The following is a 20,792-nucleotide window of genomic DNA, read 5'->3' as shown; positions in this document are numbered from 1 at the left end:
AAAGGATACAGTAGAATTGAAAGAGTTGCAGAGAAAGGCCAGAAGGAAAAGCAAAGGTATGGAACAGTTTCCATTCAAAGAACAAATGAATCAGATACTATTCTTCATTGTGAAAAAGGCATGGTTTGGGTAGGACACAACAGATTTGCAAAATCAGCAAGGTTCTGGCGAGAGTGGACAGGGATCAGCTGTTCGCTGTCTTCTCGAAGAGAAGACCTAAGGGCTGTCAAATGGCTCTAGAAGAAACCAAGCTGAAAATAGGAAAGAACAAAAGAAGTTGGTTCTACACTGAAGAGAGAGTAGAGAAGTGGAACTCTTCACCAGAGGTTGTTTTGGATGCTTGAGGCATGCATAGGTTTAAGGAAACACCAGATAAGTACTTGAGAAATAAATCTATTGAGAATTAGTGCCCATAAAAAAGTATGTCTAGTTTGATAGAAGCCTTGAGCTCAGAAGAATTTGAGACTGCTAGAGAAACTGGAAGAAGCTGTCATATATATTTGGCCCGTTCTTCCACTTCCCATCCTTGTCTGGTTTTGGCCACTGTCGGTGACGTGCTACTGGACCAGATGAACTTTCGTCTAGTGCAGTATGGCCAATATTAACTTCTTAATTTTGGATGGGTAGAACCCTAATATCATTGATTTTGCAGTAATTTTTTTTTTTTTACTGAAACAGCTAAAGTGGCCCATTTTGAAAGAATTATCATAAACATTTCCTGATGTAGTTTGCCTCGCCACGTGTGTGGCTGAAGCACAGCGTGGTGCTTTTTTCTGTTTGCATCCAGAGCCATACTCCCTTGAAACAAAAAGATTAAGGAAGTTTTGGAGATTTTCTGCCGAGGCACACACTGGGAGGTGCTCATATTTTTCATTGTAGTATTCTAAGATTTCCCTTTCAGACTCAGGAGACCATGGTTAATTTGAGCTTCTGGCCCATATGAATTACATGATTAATTGCTTTGATAATTTTTATGGCTCGAGTGCAGCTTCAGAGTCCAGTGCCTTAAAAATTATCTGCCAAAGCAAAGGGTGAGGTGCAGCTGTAGATAAGAGTGCATTGTTTATATCAAATTTGAGGAATAATGTGTAGCTGTATAATAAAAAATATATATAATTGCATATTTGTATTATAGACAGTTTTTCTACAGGTACCTCCTATTTATATGAATAGTCTTCCAGATGCTGGCACAGGGCCATTACAGCTTCCTTTAAGGACTGAAATAGTGAAATCTCTTAGTTCAGAGATTTACTTTCAGATGTGGCTATGTTTTCGTTGCCTAGTTGTAAACCCTTTACTTGAGGATCATATTATGAAGCATAGTCGTTACGGTGGCCTGACAGCACTTTGCTAAAACAAGAGAGTTTGGATAAAGATGCAGGTTGAGATGGTGGATTCTGGTTTTGTTCCAAGATCTTTTCCTGCTGTGCTGGGTGGGATCAAAGGGCATCAAAATCTCTGTTGACCCTTTTTTTGTGTTGCTGATGTTGGCCACTTCAATTTTATCCTATAATTGAATATGTTAATATGTTTATATTCTTAGCATTTCATTAATTTTCAAGAGGATTACTGTATTCTTGTCAAGGTAGGTAGTTTCCTCACAGGAATTGGATAAATTATTCATAAGAAAAATTATAGGCCTCAACAATAGGAAATATTTATGAGACTGCTTAAAGACAAGCTAGTTCCTGCTTTTCTTGCATGCTTGGGATATAGAAGTCTTCTAGCCACCCTTCCTGCAAAGACTGGTACGGAATAAATTTTTATTTTTTTTTCTTTTTTTCCTCTTTCCTCTGCAGCATTAAAGCTGGGTCCAGAAGCATTCAAATTTGACGGTGGCGTAGAGGCAGTGGCAGTGCGGCAGAATGAGAAGTATTACATCCTGAGACCAGAGGTGATTGAGACCTACTGGTATATGTGGAGATTCACCCACGATCCCAAGTACAGGCAGTGGGGCTGGGAGGCAACGCAGGTAAATGTATTCATTATCTGTCAGTAAATTAATTCTCTACACATTTTGTTTTTGTAGCCACTTTCATCCCATGGTACTGAAATACATCAAATGGTAATTGATTTTCCTGAGTCCCTGTTAACCAGGGTACATATGGGGGTGCACGCACTTATCCTGGTTTTGCAACTGCTGAAACAGATGCACTGATGAGAAACATGTTTAGCGTTATACAGCTAATAAGTTTTAGGCATGGAAATAGAATCCGCTGGTCATGACTCCTACTGTTATCAGTAGTCCACAGCCTCCATGAGAGGTAATTTATCCTGGGAAGTGAAAGTGTATTATAAATAACTTTGTTAAGCATGTATTAGCACTCAGTTTAGATTAAAAGACAAAGCTATTCTTACAGTGTCTTCTTGGTCGGCTATTAAAACACAAGTAGTAAACAACTGTTGTCGGGCGGTCTGTAGCCTAGAGAGCACATACATACATATAAGTGGGTTGGTATCATGGCTCTTTCTTTTGTTAGTTGTCTGATCGGAAGGAAAAAAATTGCCAGTCAGTTTATGTTTACTCAATTGTAACAAAAAATTACATCACTAGAAGTAGACCAAAAATAGAAGTGAATGAGTAATGGCACAGAAGGCAGAACTTAAAAATTTGTTGCTAAGGTATTTTAGAGATTGTTGGTTTTTTACATAGCTGCTTTCCTGGGTTTAAATCTAGTTGTATGTTTTAATCAAATTCCCAAGTGTGAAAATGCTTCTGAGTCTTTCTCGTCGGAAATGCTTGTAAAGGTCTACAGAAGCCCAGACTCACTGTAAGACTTAACACAGATCTGTGCTCATGGCCTTCCTTCATTCATCTTTTATACATAGATGTATAACTTCTTTGTCTAATAGTCATAGATTATGGATTATGTGAATAACTAAGCTTCATTTTCACATGACAATATAAGATTCCAATTGTAAAAAATATTTGTAATCCCCCAAAGACTTACCCTTTTAAATGCTTCCTAGGGCTGAACTTAGGAGCCTTTTTTGTCTCCTGTTTCTCACTGCTTCCACCTGCTGGTCTGCGCTGGGCTCGTGCAAACCCAGTTTGTTCACCAAGCAGTTTTCTGGTCGTCTTCAAGATCTGTGGATTACTACAGCTCCTCCACTTCCCTGCTACACCTCCAGCAATCTCTGGAAACACAGCTCAAAGCCGATTTCAGAGATGAGAATAAACATTAAAGCTAACAAGACACTAATGAAATATTTTGACTACAGCTCAAGGAGATGAGGGAAGAGCAAAGGAAGAGACGAATCAAAAGCCTGGAGAAACTTCATTCTGCAGGTGAAAACCAGTTTCACTCCAGAGGCAAGAGACACAGAAAAAGAACTTGGAGCAAGAGATCTGTTGAGAAGCCTGTATTTATCAGGTGAAAGATAGTTAAGGCAGGTTCAGAATATTTAGCTGAGCTCATCCCTATCCTTCCCTCAGCGCAGTTACAGTCACATAGAAGAGACCAAGTATTTTAAGATTGTGTCTTAGTCTTGGTTAGATTTTGCCTTGTAGACTGTTTTGTTAGAACCAACATTATGTTATTCTGGAGAGGTTCAACGTTGGTCACATTTGTATTGCAGAGTGCATTGCCACTCTCTCCAAAACATCAAACATTGGGACACATAATCCCTCTTGCCCAAACTATGTGTGTTTCTAATATGACAAAGAAATGGATTTAGTAATCTATTCCTTGCCCATGTGTGTACTACAAATTCTTGCTGATCTAACACCAGCTCCTGTCAGAAGCTACGGCTGGATGATCCAAGCTGAGATTAGGTCCTTTTACCAGGTGAAAGATTTTAAAAACGTAAATTTTTCAGGCCAAGATCTGTCTCTTAAGCACACTGCAAAGCGTGTCTTTGAATTACATTTTGTTCAGTTTTCTCCATTAGCCTTCACATCTTGCTCCCCATTAATGCTTTAAAACCAAACCCTCCCTTCCTCCTTCCCTGCCTCCAATTTTCTCTTTGTGCAGGGTAGGATTTTATGTTATCCTTCTGTCAACCTGCATCGAAGTTGTGTAAATCAAGCCACCCATGTGCTTAACTGCCTGTGTCCTTACAGAGTGCCTTTTTTCACTTACTTCCTCAATAAAGAGTTTCTTTATCCAACAGAGCCATAAAATATTTTTTAACTCTTCGTAAATGGTTCTGCATACCCCTTCCTCCCACAATTACAGATTTTCTTTTCCCTACCATCATACTAACACGGAAGCTTGGGAAGGTTTTTGTTCCCCATGGTTTTCTGTTCCCTGCATAGAGATAATAAGTTCTTGTGTTTACTCCTCACACCTGCTCACTACTTTCCCTTTCTTCCGTGCCCCACACAGTTCTGGTTGTGTTTATTCCTCCATTTGTAAATAGAGAAAATCTGGTATGACACACAGAGCAGTTGGCTTGCTGCTTGTGTACAGCACTGTCTGTATTCACCCACTGAAGCATACTTCAATATCTGTATTTCTCATAGTGAACGATACTTTCTTCATCAGAAGTCCAGTGGTTCTTTTAAACTTTTGGGGAAACCAGGTTTTGTTTCTGAGTTCTAAATGGTCTTATCTTCCTACGCTGAACCTGGTGTAATCTGGTATTTGATGACTGAGTGCTTGGTGGTCTCCCGTGTTTGCTTCTTCGGATGGATGAATGCTTCTGTCATTTTAAGAACCCTTCAGAGATGATCCAGGATACACTGTAGAACCACCTGGCTTTTAAATGTACTGCATTACTTCAGTTTCTTTAGCACTCCCTGCCCAAATCTCTCTCTGCCTTTTATCAATGGGAATTTGCACAGAGGGATGGATTGTGTGTATGCAGATCTTTGTACTGTATTTTCTTTATTTCACCATTGGCAGCTTCTTTCTGGCTTTATTATCGAGATTTTTTGACAAAACTTGGGCATTTTAGTGCAGAAGTTGTTTTGTCACATCCAGTGTCTGTGGGGAAAAAGCAGTAAGTTGAAACTTACATTTCCTCAGTGATCAGAAATCCCTGTGACAGGGTCTTTATCTCTTTCCTAATTAAAAAAAAGCCTAATTGTCCCTAATACTGTACTTAGCACTAGAGACAACATCTATCTCAGTTGTATAGGGCCAACCAAGTTGGATGATGGTATGCTGGGGCTCTGGCTGAAGTGTTACAGAAATATGCATGTGAGATAGGCTGGGTAAATACAGAAAATTACTAAAATCCTTTTTAGGCTAATTATTTGAAAGCAGTAAGAGCCACTACTCACAATGGGCATGTAAAGCCAATTACTACTCTAAGCTGTGTGAATGAAGTGTTCAACTATTTGTTGGAGGCTCGTGTATCTGACTAAGCAGGATTGCACCGCAGAGGCTGCAGAGTTTGTTTGCAGTTTCTACTACCAGTGAAAATGATATAGAAGACCTCAAGTTTGGGCTGACTTCAGACAAATTGAGGACTGACAGTAAGATGGAGTGGAAAGACCTGTAGCGCTCTACATAGCGAAACAAAGTAGACAGAAAAGAGCCAGGCATAGGTTGGAGAGGAAAGAAACATGGGTTCACAGTTCATGGGCTGGAAGCTGCAAGTACCACAGAGAGGTGCTTTGGGGAGACAAGTTGGTGAAGAAACTGGTGCAGTTTTTATGAGCATGTTGTTGGCATAGTTAGTCACACATGCAACCACAAAAACACCCTCAGAGGAACTGAAGGAGCTGGGGTCTGATCTAGAGGCACCTCCAATTTTAGTTCTAAAGAACTTAGATCAACTCTGACCTCCCTGTATGTCAGAGGCCCTGAAAGTTCACTGGGCATCATTTTTGAGCCAAGACACATGTATTTGGCAAGAGTGCCCTATTGCATATTCTTCTGTTCTTCTCTTGATTTGAATAAAGGGAACTGGGAAATCCACTTCTTTTGGTAGTTTGTTCCATTATTAGATTATTTGTGCTGTTAAAAATATACACTTTATTTCCCATTTGAACTTGTCTAGTTTCAGCTGTCAGTCACTGGATTTTCCTAGGACTTCCTATATCGTGTTAAAACATCTTTTATTCTCCCATGTTTTATTTCCAAAGAGTTTTCATAGGTTGTAATAAGCTTACTACAGAGTCTACTTAAGATGCTAAACAAATTGTATTGTCTCCCACAGTAAAGCATTTTCTCCAAATTTCTGCACCCATGTCAGTTCATCATCCTGTTTTAAAAATGAATTCTAGGATTGTATGATCCAGTTTTGACGTTACCCATAGCCTTGTGCGAAAGTAAAATTATATCTCTGCTACTGTTTACTGTCCCTGTGTGTACACCTACCACAGCATCCTAGCAGGAACTCATACTGGATTGTCTCATGTGGCCACTGAGTTCTTTGAAGTGTCTCTACTTTGCAGTTACACAACCTTTACGTCTAGATTCAGGATTATCTGCCTGGTTGTATGAAACTCATTTTGTTTGGGCCCCAGTTACCACCAGATTTACACTGTCTGCTGTCATTTACCCATGTCATTTTTGTCAGCAGCAGTGTTGCAGTGATTGATAAAACGTCAGACCACTCCTTGTGGATCTCTGAGAGAAGCAGCTCTATTTGGTGGTAATACTACATTGCCAGTGCGTTCTTAAAGCACTGTCAGTTGGTTTTAAGATAGTGATATTGATATGTTATAGTGTTATTTTGTTTTATCATAACATCTTCTGGTACCATGTAAGTTGCTTCAGAAACTTTTAAGTTTATTATACCTCTGCAGTTACCTCTATGTGCCAATTTATAGACCTCAAAGAGTGAAATCAAGCTTGTGAGCAAGATAGTTTTCTATAAAGCCATGCTGATGGGTGTCAATTATCATCTTGTTCTTTTATATTTTTCATGCGTTCCCATAATTGTTGGGGGGTAACATCATGTATGCCATCCTAAAATTGTTCAGTCAGCCTGCCAATGCCTCATAATTACCTTGATATCCTTCCAGTCATTTAGGACTTCCCTGTATTGTAGGGTACAAGTAAGTTTAACATTATTTTATCAAGGAAACTCTTTAGCTCTTGAGCAGAAGAGTATCGAGGTGGCAAATCGGGTGTCTCTATACCAAGTACTCTGAGATCTGTGTGAAGGCAGAACACTGCAAATTTCAAGTGCATTTTAAGCAGCTTGTGTACAGCACCAAACTTTTCAGCCGGTGTCCTGAAGTTCTGTACACCCCTGAATCAATGACAGTTTGTTTGTCTGTATTTGAAGGAATAGTTGTATGGCACTCTTTCAAAGGAATTTTTCCTCTACAGTTCATTACTACTACCTGCAGTGTCTAGATCACTGATCAACTAGGATAAATCCTCTGCCTATCCTGAACTCCAGTCTAGCCAGAGTCTGTCTCTGCAAGGACAAATTTCTGAAGATATGAGACTACCTGGTAATTGTAAGGGCAGACAAAATCAATGTAAATCACGCAGTTTCTCTTTTCTGGCTTCTAGACCTGCCAGCTTCACCAGTGTTGCACTCAGTTATCCAGGCATGAGAGCTCTACAGCACAGAGCGGGATCTCTGTGCTGTCTGTTATCTGCACTCTGCAGAATAAACAAGTTGTGACTCTTAGGCTGACTTGGGGATTTAATTCTTGAGGAGGAAGGAGACAGTGTCTTAACACAGTGGTACCATTTGTTCCTTCTTTTCATTTTGCTGCAATCACTAGTAAACTTCTCCTGTCTGAGCTGTGGCACACAGTGTCAGGGTTGCTGAGTCATTGACCAGAGGAACACCTGCAAGGCCGGACTCTGCATGCCAGAAATTCTGGCCGGATTGTAACCGCTGGAGCTTTACCCCTGCCCCCACCTTGCCATGCTCCAGAGCAGAGACAAGGCCACGTTCTGCAGTATTGTAAGAAAAGGGGATACTGGCAAGAGGAGGCGCTTCTTTTTCTGCCTAGGAAGCAAAAGTGCTTTGCCTCTTGTTTATTCATGTAATACCTGCCTAGCAACTGTAGGACTGCTGGGGAGGAATGTGCAAATGGTTCCATAAACATCGTATGTATTATTTCTTTAGAAGTCAGCCAAGCAATTAATTTTTTTATTTTCCTTTTTTTTTTTGTTTGGCTGCCATGTGATAGCTAGCATCACTTGTGGTGTTCAAGAGCATGCAGACAAAGAGATTGTCATGCGTGTGATGCTGTTGGGCTAGATGTCACATACACGTTTCTCTCCAGACTGTAGAGAAAACCTGGTCAATCTAAATCCCAACATGTGAATAGTCTTAGTGTAGCCCTAGCCTGCACCAGTTACCAGATCTGAAAAGAATCCATCCAGACACTTTCTCCTGACAGGCTAAACTCCCAACAAAGGAGGCAGCGTTTCCATCCGAACCTGGAGAAGGCTCCGCTTGAGATAAGGAATTACAGAGATAATTAGATTTTGCCAAGAAAGACAGTACCTTTTCTTGGCGTAAGCTCAGGCTCTAGAGCCACAGCCATTCCAGTAACATCCTTTTGTCAGTCTCTCCTCTTGCTTCTTTAAAAATCTTGGTCTTCAGCAATTTGAAAGAACATTGTACAGTCTAGATTGTCCTTTGGTCCATGAACAACCTCACATTTCCACAGGGTGAGAGTGTATACTAGGAGGAGGTTAGCTGTAGTACCTGATGTGCTATGACTTGCTGTCCTTGGTATCTTGCTCCTTTGCCTTTACACTTTTCCTTCTCTGATTTCAGTGATGGCATCTGCCAGCGTTCTTCATGCGTGTGTCCAGTGGAAAATTCTCCTTTGTTTCCCAGTATTTCTAGTATGCTATAGTAAGCACCTTGAATAGTTAATTTTGATTGTATTTATTTTCTCTGCATAAAAAGGGATATCATTCAAAACTTATTTGCTCCCCTGCCTTGACTCCCCTCAGCTTCTGTTGAGTATAACTAGCAAAAATCAGAATTAGCGAAAATCTGGGCCTAAAGCACCATGCAGAGAGAAACTTCATACAGGGTAACGGGCTGAATCATAGATTACTGAGCTACAGGTAGCTGCATTCGGTAGTTGGTAATGACAGACATCCTGAGCCAAAGATTTTCCTTCATCACTGTGCCTTTTCTGTCCCTGCATGAATCTATTAAAAGAGTTGGTGTCTGCTGAGGAAGCACTGTCAAAGCAGCAGGGAAGCACAAATAACCTGTGAATCATTTCAGAGTCATTTCTTTGGGGCTGGTTTTAATGGCTGATATCCTTGTGTGCTGTAAGGTCATGCATGTGAGCAGAATAATGAAAGCGCAGGCAAGAGGTGCTCTGAGCTACTGACTCGTTCTTTCCAGTCTCCTCCTCTTCCATTGTGCTTTTTGCAGTACTGTGTTAGAGCTGACTAGCTGGGTGATTTGTGAATCACGGATCCATTGGCCCCTTTCTGAATGGAATTTTTGTTGATTTAAACTTTGTGCTTTAAAGATAGAGATCCTCTGCAGTCCAGCACACAAGCTCACTTGAGTTTCAGCTGTATAAAGGGAAAACGCAGAAGAGCATGTGTAGAAGATGGAGATGTGGGGAGAAAGCAGCAGCTAGAGGAGTTTATAAGATGGTATCAACAGTCCCGGAAGATGAGAACAGTATTTTAATCCTACTTTCAGTAAGTCCCTATGAGTAGCTGCTAGTCACAGAGTTCCTGTAACTCTTCAGACTCTTCCAGCTGCAAAATCAAGGATGTTTGTTATCTTCCCATGCACCTCACAGCATGATGCATTGATTGACTGATGGATGTTCTATTCGGTGTTACCTATGAGGAACCATACCAGCTCAGAGCAAAAGTCTGCTGAGTCCATGTCCTGTCATCAGTGTCAGTCAACAGTGAACACCCAGGAAAGAAAGTATTCTTCCCCAGGATACTTTCTTAGCATCTAGCAGTTTGTCAAATGTTGTTAGTAGCCCTGAAGAGACTTTACTTCTGTATATGTCCAATAGACTTTACTTCTGTGTATGTCCAGTTCCGTTTTATTTTTCTTTTGTCAGCAGAAACTGTTAACATCCACAGCATCCTCTGGCAAGGAGATTCACAACAGAATAGTGCAGCGTTCAAAGAGCTACCTCCTTTGTTGGTCAAGCTTGATCTTTTAAAGTTTCCAAATTTTGCTCTACAGTTAAATTATCTGTTTTTTTCCCTTCCTTTCTGCAGGCAATTGACAAATATTGCCGAGTCAGTGGTGGCTTTTCTGGTGTCAAGGATGTCTATTCCTCATCTCCGACGTACGACGATGTACAGCAGAGCTTTTTCCTTGCTGAAACTTTGAAGTAAGTTCTCTTCATTCTTGCATCTTCCTGTAAAAGCTAGCATCTAAATTCGAGAAGAATAATATGGCTCAGCAAATAATCTGTTGTCTTGTCAGGGTGGTTTATGGTTTGGGCTTTCTTTTTTCACCAGCCTTAGGGTCCCAGATCAGCCCATTTTACCACCAGAAAATACAAGTGGAATTTTCCATACAAGAAGCTTATGCGGAGAGAACTTAAATTTTTAAGAATTCTATTTGATTTCTGGCATCACAGCAAAGGAGAAGTTAGCTCCTTTTAAGAAATTCACTTTGCAAAAGACATTTTTTTTTAGATACACTGACTTGAGATGTCTTATACAAGTCCTGTCAAATCAGCAGGACACCTGTAATCAGTCCTGCAGAAGCTAATGCACTCTGTTGCATATTTGGTTCAAGGTAAAATGCTCAAAGTCATTGTCTTCCACCATGCTTCCTTTTAATTAAGAACAAAAAATGCTATAGTAGAATGTACCATAACCTCTATGCCATAACAATAAGAAAAACTAGTATAAAGATTGGAATATGTTATGGAGATGTCATAAAGAGTTCCATTTTTAAAACTGAGCTAGTGTTTCATGGCTACTCATCTCCTTCATCATTGACACAAACCAGCTATCAGAGCACTCTTGTCACATGGTTATGATCGCTCTGGAGTTTTCCCTATGAAGCAATGTATTCTGATGTGTGACAATTTTCTTAATACTCAAGTTACGTCAGCGAATTTGTTAATACAGTTCTGGCATTGAAATCTACCTAGATTCCTGTTATGGCTACCTCCCTGAAGTCTTGTGAATTGTATACTTTTGGAAGAAAAGTGTCTAAGTTGGCTATATTCCCTACTCCTTTTTGTTTTTGTTTTTGTTTTTTCCTTCTGCATAACAGTTGGGAGAGTGTTTTATTTGGTTAAATCCATAGACAGAAGCCACTGCTGGCAGTGTGAATGAGCCCAGCACTGCTATTAGGAGACTTAGTTGTTGCCTCTGCTTACATATCTGTACCACTTTCTGCCAATGTGTGATGGAAGGGATGATACATATGTTGTTGCATAAACCTGTCATCAACAAAGACTCATTAAGTTGCCCTTTCTGTCTTTAGAGTCCAATGATATGATGAAAAAACAGTTGTAACCATTTGGCAGTCTAGCATGTCATGCAGACTTTGGAGAATAAACAGGGTTTCTATACAGCAGCAGAGTTTACAGTATCAGCAATACCAAATTTTCAGGTTTTAGCTGTAGCTGATGTTTATGAAGATAGATTTTGGTTATTGGGAGCTCAAAATCCAGTGAGTGGAAAGCAGGTCCTGACAATAGCAGTACAGGTGCTTCAGGCACCACAACATGCTTCACTGGCAAGAAGGGGTTCTGAGTTCATCACATGTAAGGGAAGAGTATGGCCATTCTGTCTGTTTGCTGGCTCCTTACCAGACTCGTCTGCATAGTCACAATACTTTGTTTCCCCATCTTATCATTACAAAAATAAAGTCAGCCACTGCTACTTCCTCTGTTGGCTTCTTGAGTTTTATTTCACTTACTACTTTGAGTTCATTTTCTGGAGCCTGACAGCTATACTCCCAAAGCGAGAAGCAGTAGTTTCAAACAGATCCAGTCAGAGAAACAGTGTCCCTAGGAGCTGATCTTATGTGATTGATCTGCCTCTAAAAGCCAAATCAGAGAATGAAATCTGCTCCTCAGGGGCTTCTGTGGTGACAAGCCTGACCTTTGAAGTATTGCCAGAATCCCATCCGTGTCTTAAATAATTACAAGGAGATCTGAAAAGTCACTGATGCATCACTCAGTAACTGGATGCACTGTAGCAGAAGCATTGCAAAAGAAGGCAGTTCTAGGGAGGAACTCAGAGATGTTTATTGGCTTTTGGTTTGGATGATTTCCCGCTTGTGGGACAAAATGCAGTTTTATTGGAGAGCTGGATAATAGATATTTGACGTTGATGTGATTGGCATAGCCAAACCAGAAATTGGTATCACCTTGAGATAAAATAGAGAACTTAAGGTCAGGATAGCTTAAATGGCTGTGAAAATGAAGACAGAAGGGTTGGGTGTGACGCCATGAGGAAAAAATGAAGATGTCACTCAGAAGAGGAGCATAAAAGGTGTGTTATGGAATGCCTGCTGTGATCTTTTCTGCTATTGATGGTAATTTCTGCATCTTCATTCCCCTCAACTTCAAAATTTATACCTCTCCAAAATATGCATTGTTGCTGCTCAAATGCTTTGGCTTGGTCTCAAAGATACTCGTCAAATTATGAGTGTTCGGGCAGTATGAGTGGCAAGAAGGTAGATTTTGATTGGGAGGGAGCAAGATGTAGAAACAGGTTCTTTGACTTATTCAAAGGAAAAGTGTGAATCAAATGAGAAAGGTGTATCTGAGTAAGATAAAACATTGCAGCTGTGGGGAGAAAGAGCTTGGAGAGCTGCAGAGGGAGAAAGCAAGGAAGGAGTAACGAGAAAAGTAAACCATGACGCTTTAAAGACGAATGAAAAATTTAGAGAAAGAGACTAGACATGGGGAGATAACTGAATCATCTCAGCAATAAATTGTTATCTGTAAACAGTTAATTGGTGAGGAAGGGAAGAAAGAGTAGAGCTTTGCTGGCTGGGTTGTGCTGTGGATGCAACTAGCAAATAAAGGCGATGGGAGAATGATCAGGCAGTGACACGTGACTGTAGACACTACCAGCATCTGACTGAGAGAGAGCGAAGTGACAGCAGCCTCAGCAGAGCGAAGGCAGAGCAATGTGTGTGCACATTCTGGATGGGACAGAGCCCACTAACAGCAGTAACACCCCTTCATGGTCACATGCCTTCCTGGTCACATGCTGCAAGACCTGTCACTTTCTGGATGGCAGGAAAGCAGGCCAAAGGAGAACCTGAGAGGTCCTGTACACCCATAATGTTATGCTTCTGCTTGCACAGTCAAGTTTTCTGGAAGAAGGGAAACACCTTCTGCATTTTAGCAACTGAGTCTGGAAGCCTTGACAAAGATGCCTACCACCAATACCTCCTACAAAGTGTAGCACAGCCACATTCAGAAGTGTGTATTAAGGAGAAAGAACCAAGAAATACTCTTCTTCGATGTATGCCCAGAAACCTTAACTTTGTTACATGCTTCATTTGATCTGATTGCTTTGTAATGTGCAATATCTGTGAATCCCTTCTGCACGATGTATTGGTCCGTTTCCTCCCACCAGAAACTGAACCAGCTTCCAGCACAGTGATGATGATTCAGATATCTGCCGTGGCTTAGTGACCACTCTTGTGCTTCAAAATCTCTTCAGTTCAGATCAAAGAGGATTAGTCATTTCCAAGTGGGTTTATACCATTAAGAAGGATTTTTTGCCAACTACTTCTCTGCTCCCCTGTCCCCAGAATCCTTGTGCTTGGTGTCTTGATGTTTGTTTTACATTGTAAGTCTTTGAAAGGAGTCTTGAAAAACGGAAGTTACTTAGAGAGATTAAAATGCTGTCCATATAACAACTTTTCATTGAAGGGCTTGATCATAATGATGATAAAAATGACTTTTCAGATCATAATAGGGAAGGTTGTGTGGGTGCTATATAAAGATTGAAAGTAAGTCGCTTGTTTATAGCTTTAGCTGCTGACTGGTGGGGCCTGAAGCTGCTTTCTTGCCCCTTCCTGTCTGTTGCTCTGCTTTAACACCCACCATTTTTCCTCTCTGTCTTGATATCTAGGTATTTGTATCTGCTTTTCTCCAATGATGACCTTCTACCATTAGACAACTGGGTTTTTAACACAGAAGCTCATCCTCTGCCTGTTTTACATTTAGCCAACACCACACTGTCAGGAAATCCTGCATATCGATAAAAACAGCTCTGTGAAGAGGAAGAGAGACTGTTTTCAGCTCTGATTTGTTTACATGGACCACTTGAGACTTTAGGCAGGAGAGGAGACGGACACTTGATAAAACTAGACCTCCGAGTCAAGCAGATACCGGCGTGAGAAACAAAGCTCTTCAACATATAGATAAGTTAAGACTGAAAAAAAAGTTCTGTTTTATACACGACCAAAACACGTTAGTGTGGTATTTGCAGGACACAGACTTCATGCGCTTTGAACCCTAGCAAGACATGGAATCTCCTGTTTAACAGAAATGCAGCAGTATGAGGAAGAAGAGGCTTTCCCGTTTAGGGAGAGGAACTTGCTGCTGTTGGCTGTTGCAAGGAACAACATCCCAGTCACCTCTTCAAATCTGATGGGTTCCAAATACTTAGATTTTATTTTTCTTTTTTTTTGTGTGTGTTTGATGATGGCATGAACAAAGCAACAACAAAAAGCAACATCACTGCACCAGCAGCATCAGGATCTGAAGTTTTTTCTGTACCTGTCTGAATTTGCTAAGGAGCTTCTGTTTGTCCAGACTGGCAGCCATTCTCAGGGGCTCTAAGCTATTAAAACTAAACTCTAAACTATAAAAACTATTGCCTCCTCATTTTCCCTTTTCAGAATAAGGCTGAAAGATCTATATTGTATGCTTACATCCAAAAAACCAATTAGTAAGCATTTGGTTTGTAGTTCACTGTCAGCAATGTGGGCTTAGTTCATTTGGCAAGCTACAGCCGCAGTCTGGAGCGTATTGGAGGGGTAGGAAGGAGCCCAAGTTTCCCTTCCTCACAGATTCTGTCACATGCGAAAAAAACATTCTCTTATTCCTGGTTCATTTAGCTGAAGAAACAGAGATGGCAACATGAGAAAAACAGTCTCTCGTGATTTATATAACAGTATTCAGTATATAGCACTTGAAAATGCTCCCCTTGAGATAAGCAGCATGAGTTGGTTGCTTTATATTTTTCCAGACAATCGAGCTTTTTTCCAAAAAGTTAAATTTAATTCTTTGGATACTATTCACGGAACCTTCTTTGCAGGTATGTGCATGACAGAAGAGACAAAACTGCCTTTTATTTAGTTTACGAAACTCCTTTTCTTCTCCATGCTCCAGTGCAAAGCCAACATGATCTTCTGTGGAAACAATGTAACGTGTTACATATGAGTGGAAAAAGAAACTGGGGAGTCTGTTGTTCCCTGAAGTTATGAGAAATGAGATGCTGTTACCTGCATGGCTTTTTTCCCCGAGTGCTCCTAGGCTGGGATGGACAGTATCACTTAAAATGGAGTCTGCTTCAGTTGCCACTGAAGAAGTTTTGTCTTTTCAAGTATATCTCAGTGTCTTTTTTTTTTACTATTGTTTCAGAACCCTTACAGCTCAAGTTATTCTTTTTATTACCCTTTATAGCTCTCAAATCCTTGTGGCATGGTGACTGGCCACTTTGCTAAATAAGAGCTGTGAGGTGCTCCTTTCCTTCCTAATTAGCGCACAGGTTGAGCCTTCAAAAAGATCTTGATTGTGTTTTCGTACTAAGGTGTGTGGAAGAACTCTTCAGTGAACTACAGCAGTACAGCATCAGATCTAAAGGGAGTGAGTGCTATTTCTCCCCCTCAAAAAATGTTTATATATGAAGTTTTATATATAAAAGCCTTTCTCTCCATCGTATTGTAATAAATCTGACTGTACATTATAGTAGAATTTCCCCCATAAAATTTTTCTTCACTCATCTTTGACACTAACTTAGACACAGAAATCGTCACATCATCTAAGAAAAAATGCTATCAGGTGCTTTTTTTCCGGTTACTTAAGAGGAGGAAGACACAGAGCTTGGAAAAAATCTCTAATCTCAATGTTTTTACCTTAATACCAGTTACTTAGTTACTGTAAGCAGTATCTTATAAATAATTTGAGAACTGATAAAGTAATTGATATAGTAAAATTACTGATTCAAGTAATTGTATATTTAAAATGAGAAGTAGCTTAATAAATGGATTTTTCTTACTGGTCCCACATTAATTTATTTTTCTAATTAGTATTCAGTGCCTTACTGAAGAGCTAGACGTTTTCCAAAGTTCAGATATGTTATGTTTTCAAATCAAGTCTTTTCCATCCCATGAGAACTGTTATTAGTTTAAAACTGCACTTGATTGCCTTGTTTTCCTAAATCTCTCCGGGCACAATGGAGAAAGAGGAAAAGCAGGCACTTTCCACTCTATACACCCATCCCCATACACCTCCTGATAAATACAGGTATAGAATGGCTGCCAGTCTGTTCAGAGGAAGGTCGAGGACAGAATTCTGGAGTTCCAGAAACAGCAAACTTCTTATTGTTTGCTGCTCCTCTAACCCCATTTTGTGAATTAAAGAACGACCCTTCAAATTAATTCCTCCATGAATCCAAATGGGTTAACTCACTGCCGCAAGAATGCTTGAATCAAGGACCTAAGCCATTTCGTGTTATGGGATGGTATTTTTCTCAAAGCAGATGTACAGTACTGCTATTTCTTCTTTGTGTAGACAAGTAGCAGGTACCAAATAAAGGACACTTGTTTCTCGTTTTCCAGTTACCCCAACAGCTGTCAGTTCCTACTCTATCACTCTAGAATACAAACTATCCTTTTCCTCCAGAAGCTACTGATGTGTATAGTCTATCAAAAATAATGCATTTTATGGACTAATTGCTGTGTCATTCATGAATATCTCCATCCTGAGATTTCCTAGAGCAAGCTGAGTTTGGAGGTAAAGGGTTCTGGCTGAGGTGGTGCGTAATAACCAAGCACCACGGATATTGAAACTTCTGACTGAAGTGATGTGCCCTTGTTCTGAGTCCTTCACAGAGAAGTAGGTTCTGATGAGCAGAATGGCATTATGTGCAACCCAAAGTTCAGACTGTTTTCCCTCTGGGTACATAAGGTACAATAGAATATTGTCATTTCATTCTGTTGCTGCTGTCTTACATACTTTCATGGAGTGTAAATTTAAGCACAAAATGACTTTTTAGTCCTAGTTGTTTCTGAGTCTTGCACTATATTCTCTAACAAAACAATCCTCATTTTCTTTAAGTAGCTGTCCCATCTTAGCAATTTCTACAATACCCTCTCCTCTTACAGGATGAAATAAAAGAACAGAAAATCATGTATGTTTTTGGCACACTGGATTTGGGCAAGAGCCTGGAAATCCTAGAATTGTCTATTCCTGTTTGCATGCAGTCAAAACAAGGATGTTCAGTTCTTATCCTAAGCCAAGCCTCAAGCTTGTCTGTTGGTCAGGATCTGCTAGCAGTACATTCACAGCTGACACTTACAGCCTGACTTTTCAAAGAAGCCAAATTTCTGCAGCTTCCATCGACCACCCTGGAGCTGTGTGTGTCCTGCAGTCAAGAAGTTAACTTCTTAGCTTTGTCCTCTAAATAAAACAAAACCCTTGAGTGATATTCTGGGTGTTCATTTTGCTGCACAATGTGGTCCTTAAAACTGAAAGCTTAAGAAAAGTATGGAAAATAGTAAGCACCCTGGAGTAAAGTGAAAAGCAGGTAGCTCGCTGTGCCAGTCACACCTTTGAGGCTCCTTTAGCTCCCTACTCCAAATTTCTGGATGATGGTCTTCTACCTCCCAGTCACTGACATATTCTCACACAATGTTTTACAAGATTTGAATGTTGAGTATCTGCGTTCTGAAAAGTGAGAATAATAACACGCTCCTTGTAGTACTGTCCTGTAAGATTAAAGGTCTGTGATGATTTACAGCAAAGCAAAGCCCTGTCAGGCTGTCCTTTATGATCCCCTCTTCTGTCCCTGAGGAAATAATATTACAAACCTTCACAATGTGTCTTTCCCTAGTTTGAATGGAGAAGTGGTTAATGACATTAATATTGAAAGGATCAACAGTGTAACCTGGCATCCACAGAAAGTGATGAGGCAGTTTACATCTCAGGGCTGTAGTAACAGGCTGATAGCAAATTGAGCCTGTCACATACATTAGTAAGTCTAGTCCATGTTTTTAAGGGGACAAATAAGAAGGAGGCTTCTTGTAACCAGAGAAAAATGAAAGCAAGCTCTTGCTGCACATTGTAGTTCGGAGATCTGTTCACCCTGGTAAGACATCCCTTGTTCGCTCCTTGAATTTTGAGAAACGGTCTTCTGATTCAGGAGTTCGAGTTGCCATACAAAGAGGAAAACCCAAGCTCGTTTGCAAGTTACGTGTGTACAACTGTAGCAGAGATGATAAGCACTAGCTGCTTCGGCTGTCAGCCCCTTCTCACAAACTGCTCTGTGATTGCCCAGAGAAGCTGGGAACCACCAAAGTCGAAGGAGACAGCCTGACGTGTTACAGTGAATTGTTGCCTTTAATCCTAATCGCTTGGTGGAAGTTGGATTTGCATTCTGCCTTTATTTTTGCTTTGTCTAAAACTGACAGATCAGTTTTCCTCCAAAATAATAAAAGGGCAAAAGTCTATCTTCTGATATGGAAACCTTCTGCCTCTGACCTGGAATCCTGCGTATGTACTTTTTACAGATTAAAAATAATATTGTATATAAAAAGTATTGAATAAAGAATGTCTTTAAGTGAAAAAGATGGGGTTTGTGTCCTTCGCCTCCAACAGAAACATCCTGTAGCATTGGACTGTGAAGCTGATCCTGTTTCATAGACTTGGTAGTGCTGCACCTTTTTATTCCCCTGCAGTTCTACTAGGGACTTTGTTATCTTAAACATCTATCAAGACCCCCTTTTGCAAAATTAAACTCCTGTATCCCTGGCTTGCCTTTAACAGGTCGCTGTAGTGCTCATATTTTTCTCAAGACATGGCTAAATGTACAACAGTTTGAGGCTGTTTCTGAGTGCCATTGTGAAAGCCACCAAATCTCACAAAACTGAGGTTTCTACCCTGTTGTTAAATTTGTCTGAAAGTGGCTAAAAGTTCAAAAATTCTTAGTGGTGAGGATAAAGGGGGCAGGCAGACAAGCAGTGCTACTGTATAAACTTAATTTTCTTAAAACACCAGGTTAAAACCCCAGCTTTTCTTGATACTAAATAGCCAATAAATGAGGCAATTTTAAGTCTGTCCATCCATTCTGCTGCTGTCTATGAAAAGCAAGATGTTTGTAGTTGTTTAAATGTTATTCACAGGGAAATTGGTATGAGGAAATTGCTTCAAGTGAGCCTGTTCTCCCCCTGCACCTTTAAATTCGCTGGAGCTGCTGCTGTAGCTCTCTGTTTTGCAGTACAGCAAGTGCATAACCAGATTTGCTTTCTGATTCACTATAGACAGTTCTTGCTGTCTCCCATCACTGATATTGCTCATACGTAGTACCTTGTTTTCATGTGCTTTGTATCCAGTGCTTTATATCCAAGTACCTTCCGAGGGTACTTCTGCTTCAGGATGCAAGGACCTCCTTCAGGACTACTTGATAAGAGATTGCTTCCAAAGTGGCAAACTTCTGTGCAACACATGACACCAGGTACACCCCTGCTGTCCAGGTGTGCCACCCATCTTGAGGACAGCTATGCATTCAGCTGTTGCTCCCCAGCTTTCCACGAAAGCGCTGCGTGTTCGTGATGCACCCAGTTTCCTACCGCAGTGCCACTACCAAAACAGTTTCCTTGGCATCCTTTGATCTTCTGGTGTTGTGCTCAGCCCGTAGGCCACCTTGCTGACATGCCCTGCTTGCATCAGAGCGTGCTTGCTCTGTCTACCCATGTCACACCATTTCAGCCACCGAGCCCTAACGCACAAAACCTTGCCTTCTGATCCAGTACTATTGAGCTCTCTATCCTTGTGTATAATGTTTTGTCCAATTCTGAAGGCTTCATTACTGTCCTCGCTGCTCTTTGAGCGGGACCCTGTCCTTTGTGGTTGCACTGCGTTGTCTCTGTCTCTTCAACAGTGAACTGTTTCACTCCTCTGCTGCTGCCTCTTCTGAAATGCACTTTCTTTGCACGTCGTCTGTCTGAGGATATATAGCAAATATCCTCTTTTATTTCTCCTTTGGCACTCTGCCTGTGTGTCACCCACCTCCCTCCCATCCCCTGTAGACTCAGTGACTGTGTGTGCTCCTTCCTGGAGACCATGTACCTTCCCTATGCATATTCATTAGCTGTATTTAAAAATCCTGAAATTAATCCTCAGTGGGTTATTTTTAGCCTTCATCTTGCAGCTCTGGGAGTTGGCTTGTCTCAGTGCAAGGCCATAGGAATTCTGCAGGCTTTGGGAAGGAAACGTTACTCTGTTTGTGCTGGTTCATGTGTGGAATGTGTGAAGGTTGGTGGTGGTGTGGCTTTTTTTTAATGTGAAGAGCAAGAGTCCTTTTGACAACAATATTTCAGACTGAACAAACTCCAATGTGAAAAGGTTTGAGAAGAGCAGTCACTCATGCAGCCATACTACTTCTACTGCAGGTAAAAATTCAGGGAAGGATTTGAGTAGGAAGAAAAAAGGACTGCGTGTCCATGTGTACCAGCAGTTTCACAGTTTTCTTTCTTACGTGGTTTCCATTGTACAAGTGGTTCAAGGCAACAGGTACGATGTTTGTCTGTTACCATATGAACCAGAACGGATGAGCTGCTGCATGACTGAGCAGAGTGTTGTTTATGTGTTGCTATGGGATCACATAGAAGTCCCAGGTGAACTGCATCACTGATACAGCGACAAAGAAGAGGAATGTCCGTAAGTCATTTCTTCCACAAGCTGGTGCTGTATATGTCTGTGTGCCCAT

At 40.8% G+C, this 20,792-nt stretch overlaps 1 protein-coding gene across 1 annotated transcript in view; it reads left to right on the top strand.

Moving 5' to 3' along the window:
• MAN1A2 (mannosidase alpha class 1A member 2) overlaps positions 1-18,639 on the top strand; it is a 155,105-nt gene extending 136,466 nt beyond the window's left edge. The window contains exons 11-13 of the mRNA XM_075437898.1: positions 1,800-1,972; positions 10,086-10,201; positions 13,929-18,639. Of these exons, the coding sequence (XP_075294013.1) occupies positions 1,800-1,972; positions 10,086-10,201; positions 13,929-14,061 (422 nt within the window). The 3' untranslated portion in view covers positions 14,062-18,639. The remainder of the gene's footprint in view (positions 1-1,799; positions 1,973-10,085; positions 10,202-13,928) is intronic.
• The last annotated feature ends 2,153 nt before the right edge of the window (positions 18,640-20,792 follow it).

Source organism: Opisthocomus hoazin, chromosome 1 (genome assembly GCF_030867145.1).
Source record: "Opisthocomus hoazin isolate bOpiHoa1 chromosome 1, bOpiHoa1.hap1, whole genome shotgun sequence".
In the NCBI taxonomy this organism is placed as follows: Eukaryota; Metazoa; Chordata; class Aves; order Opisthocomiformes; family Opisthocomidae; genus Opisthocomus; species Opisthocomus hoazin.
Note: the sequence above shows the minus strand (reverse complement) of the source record. Positions and strands in the feature narration are given on the sequence as shown.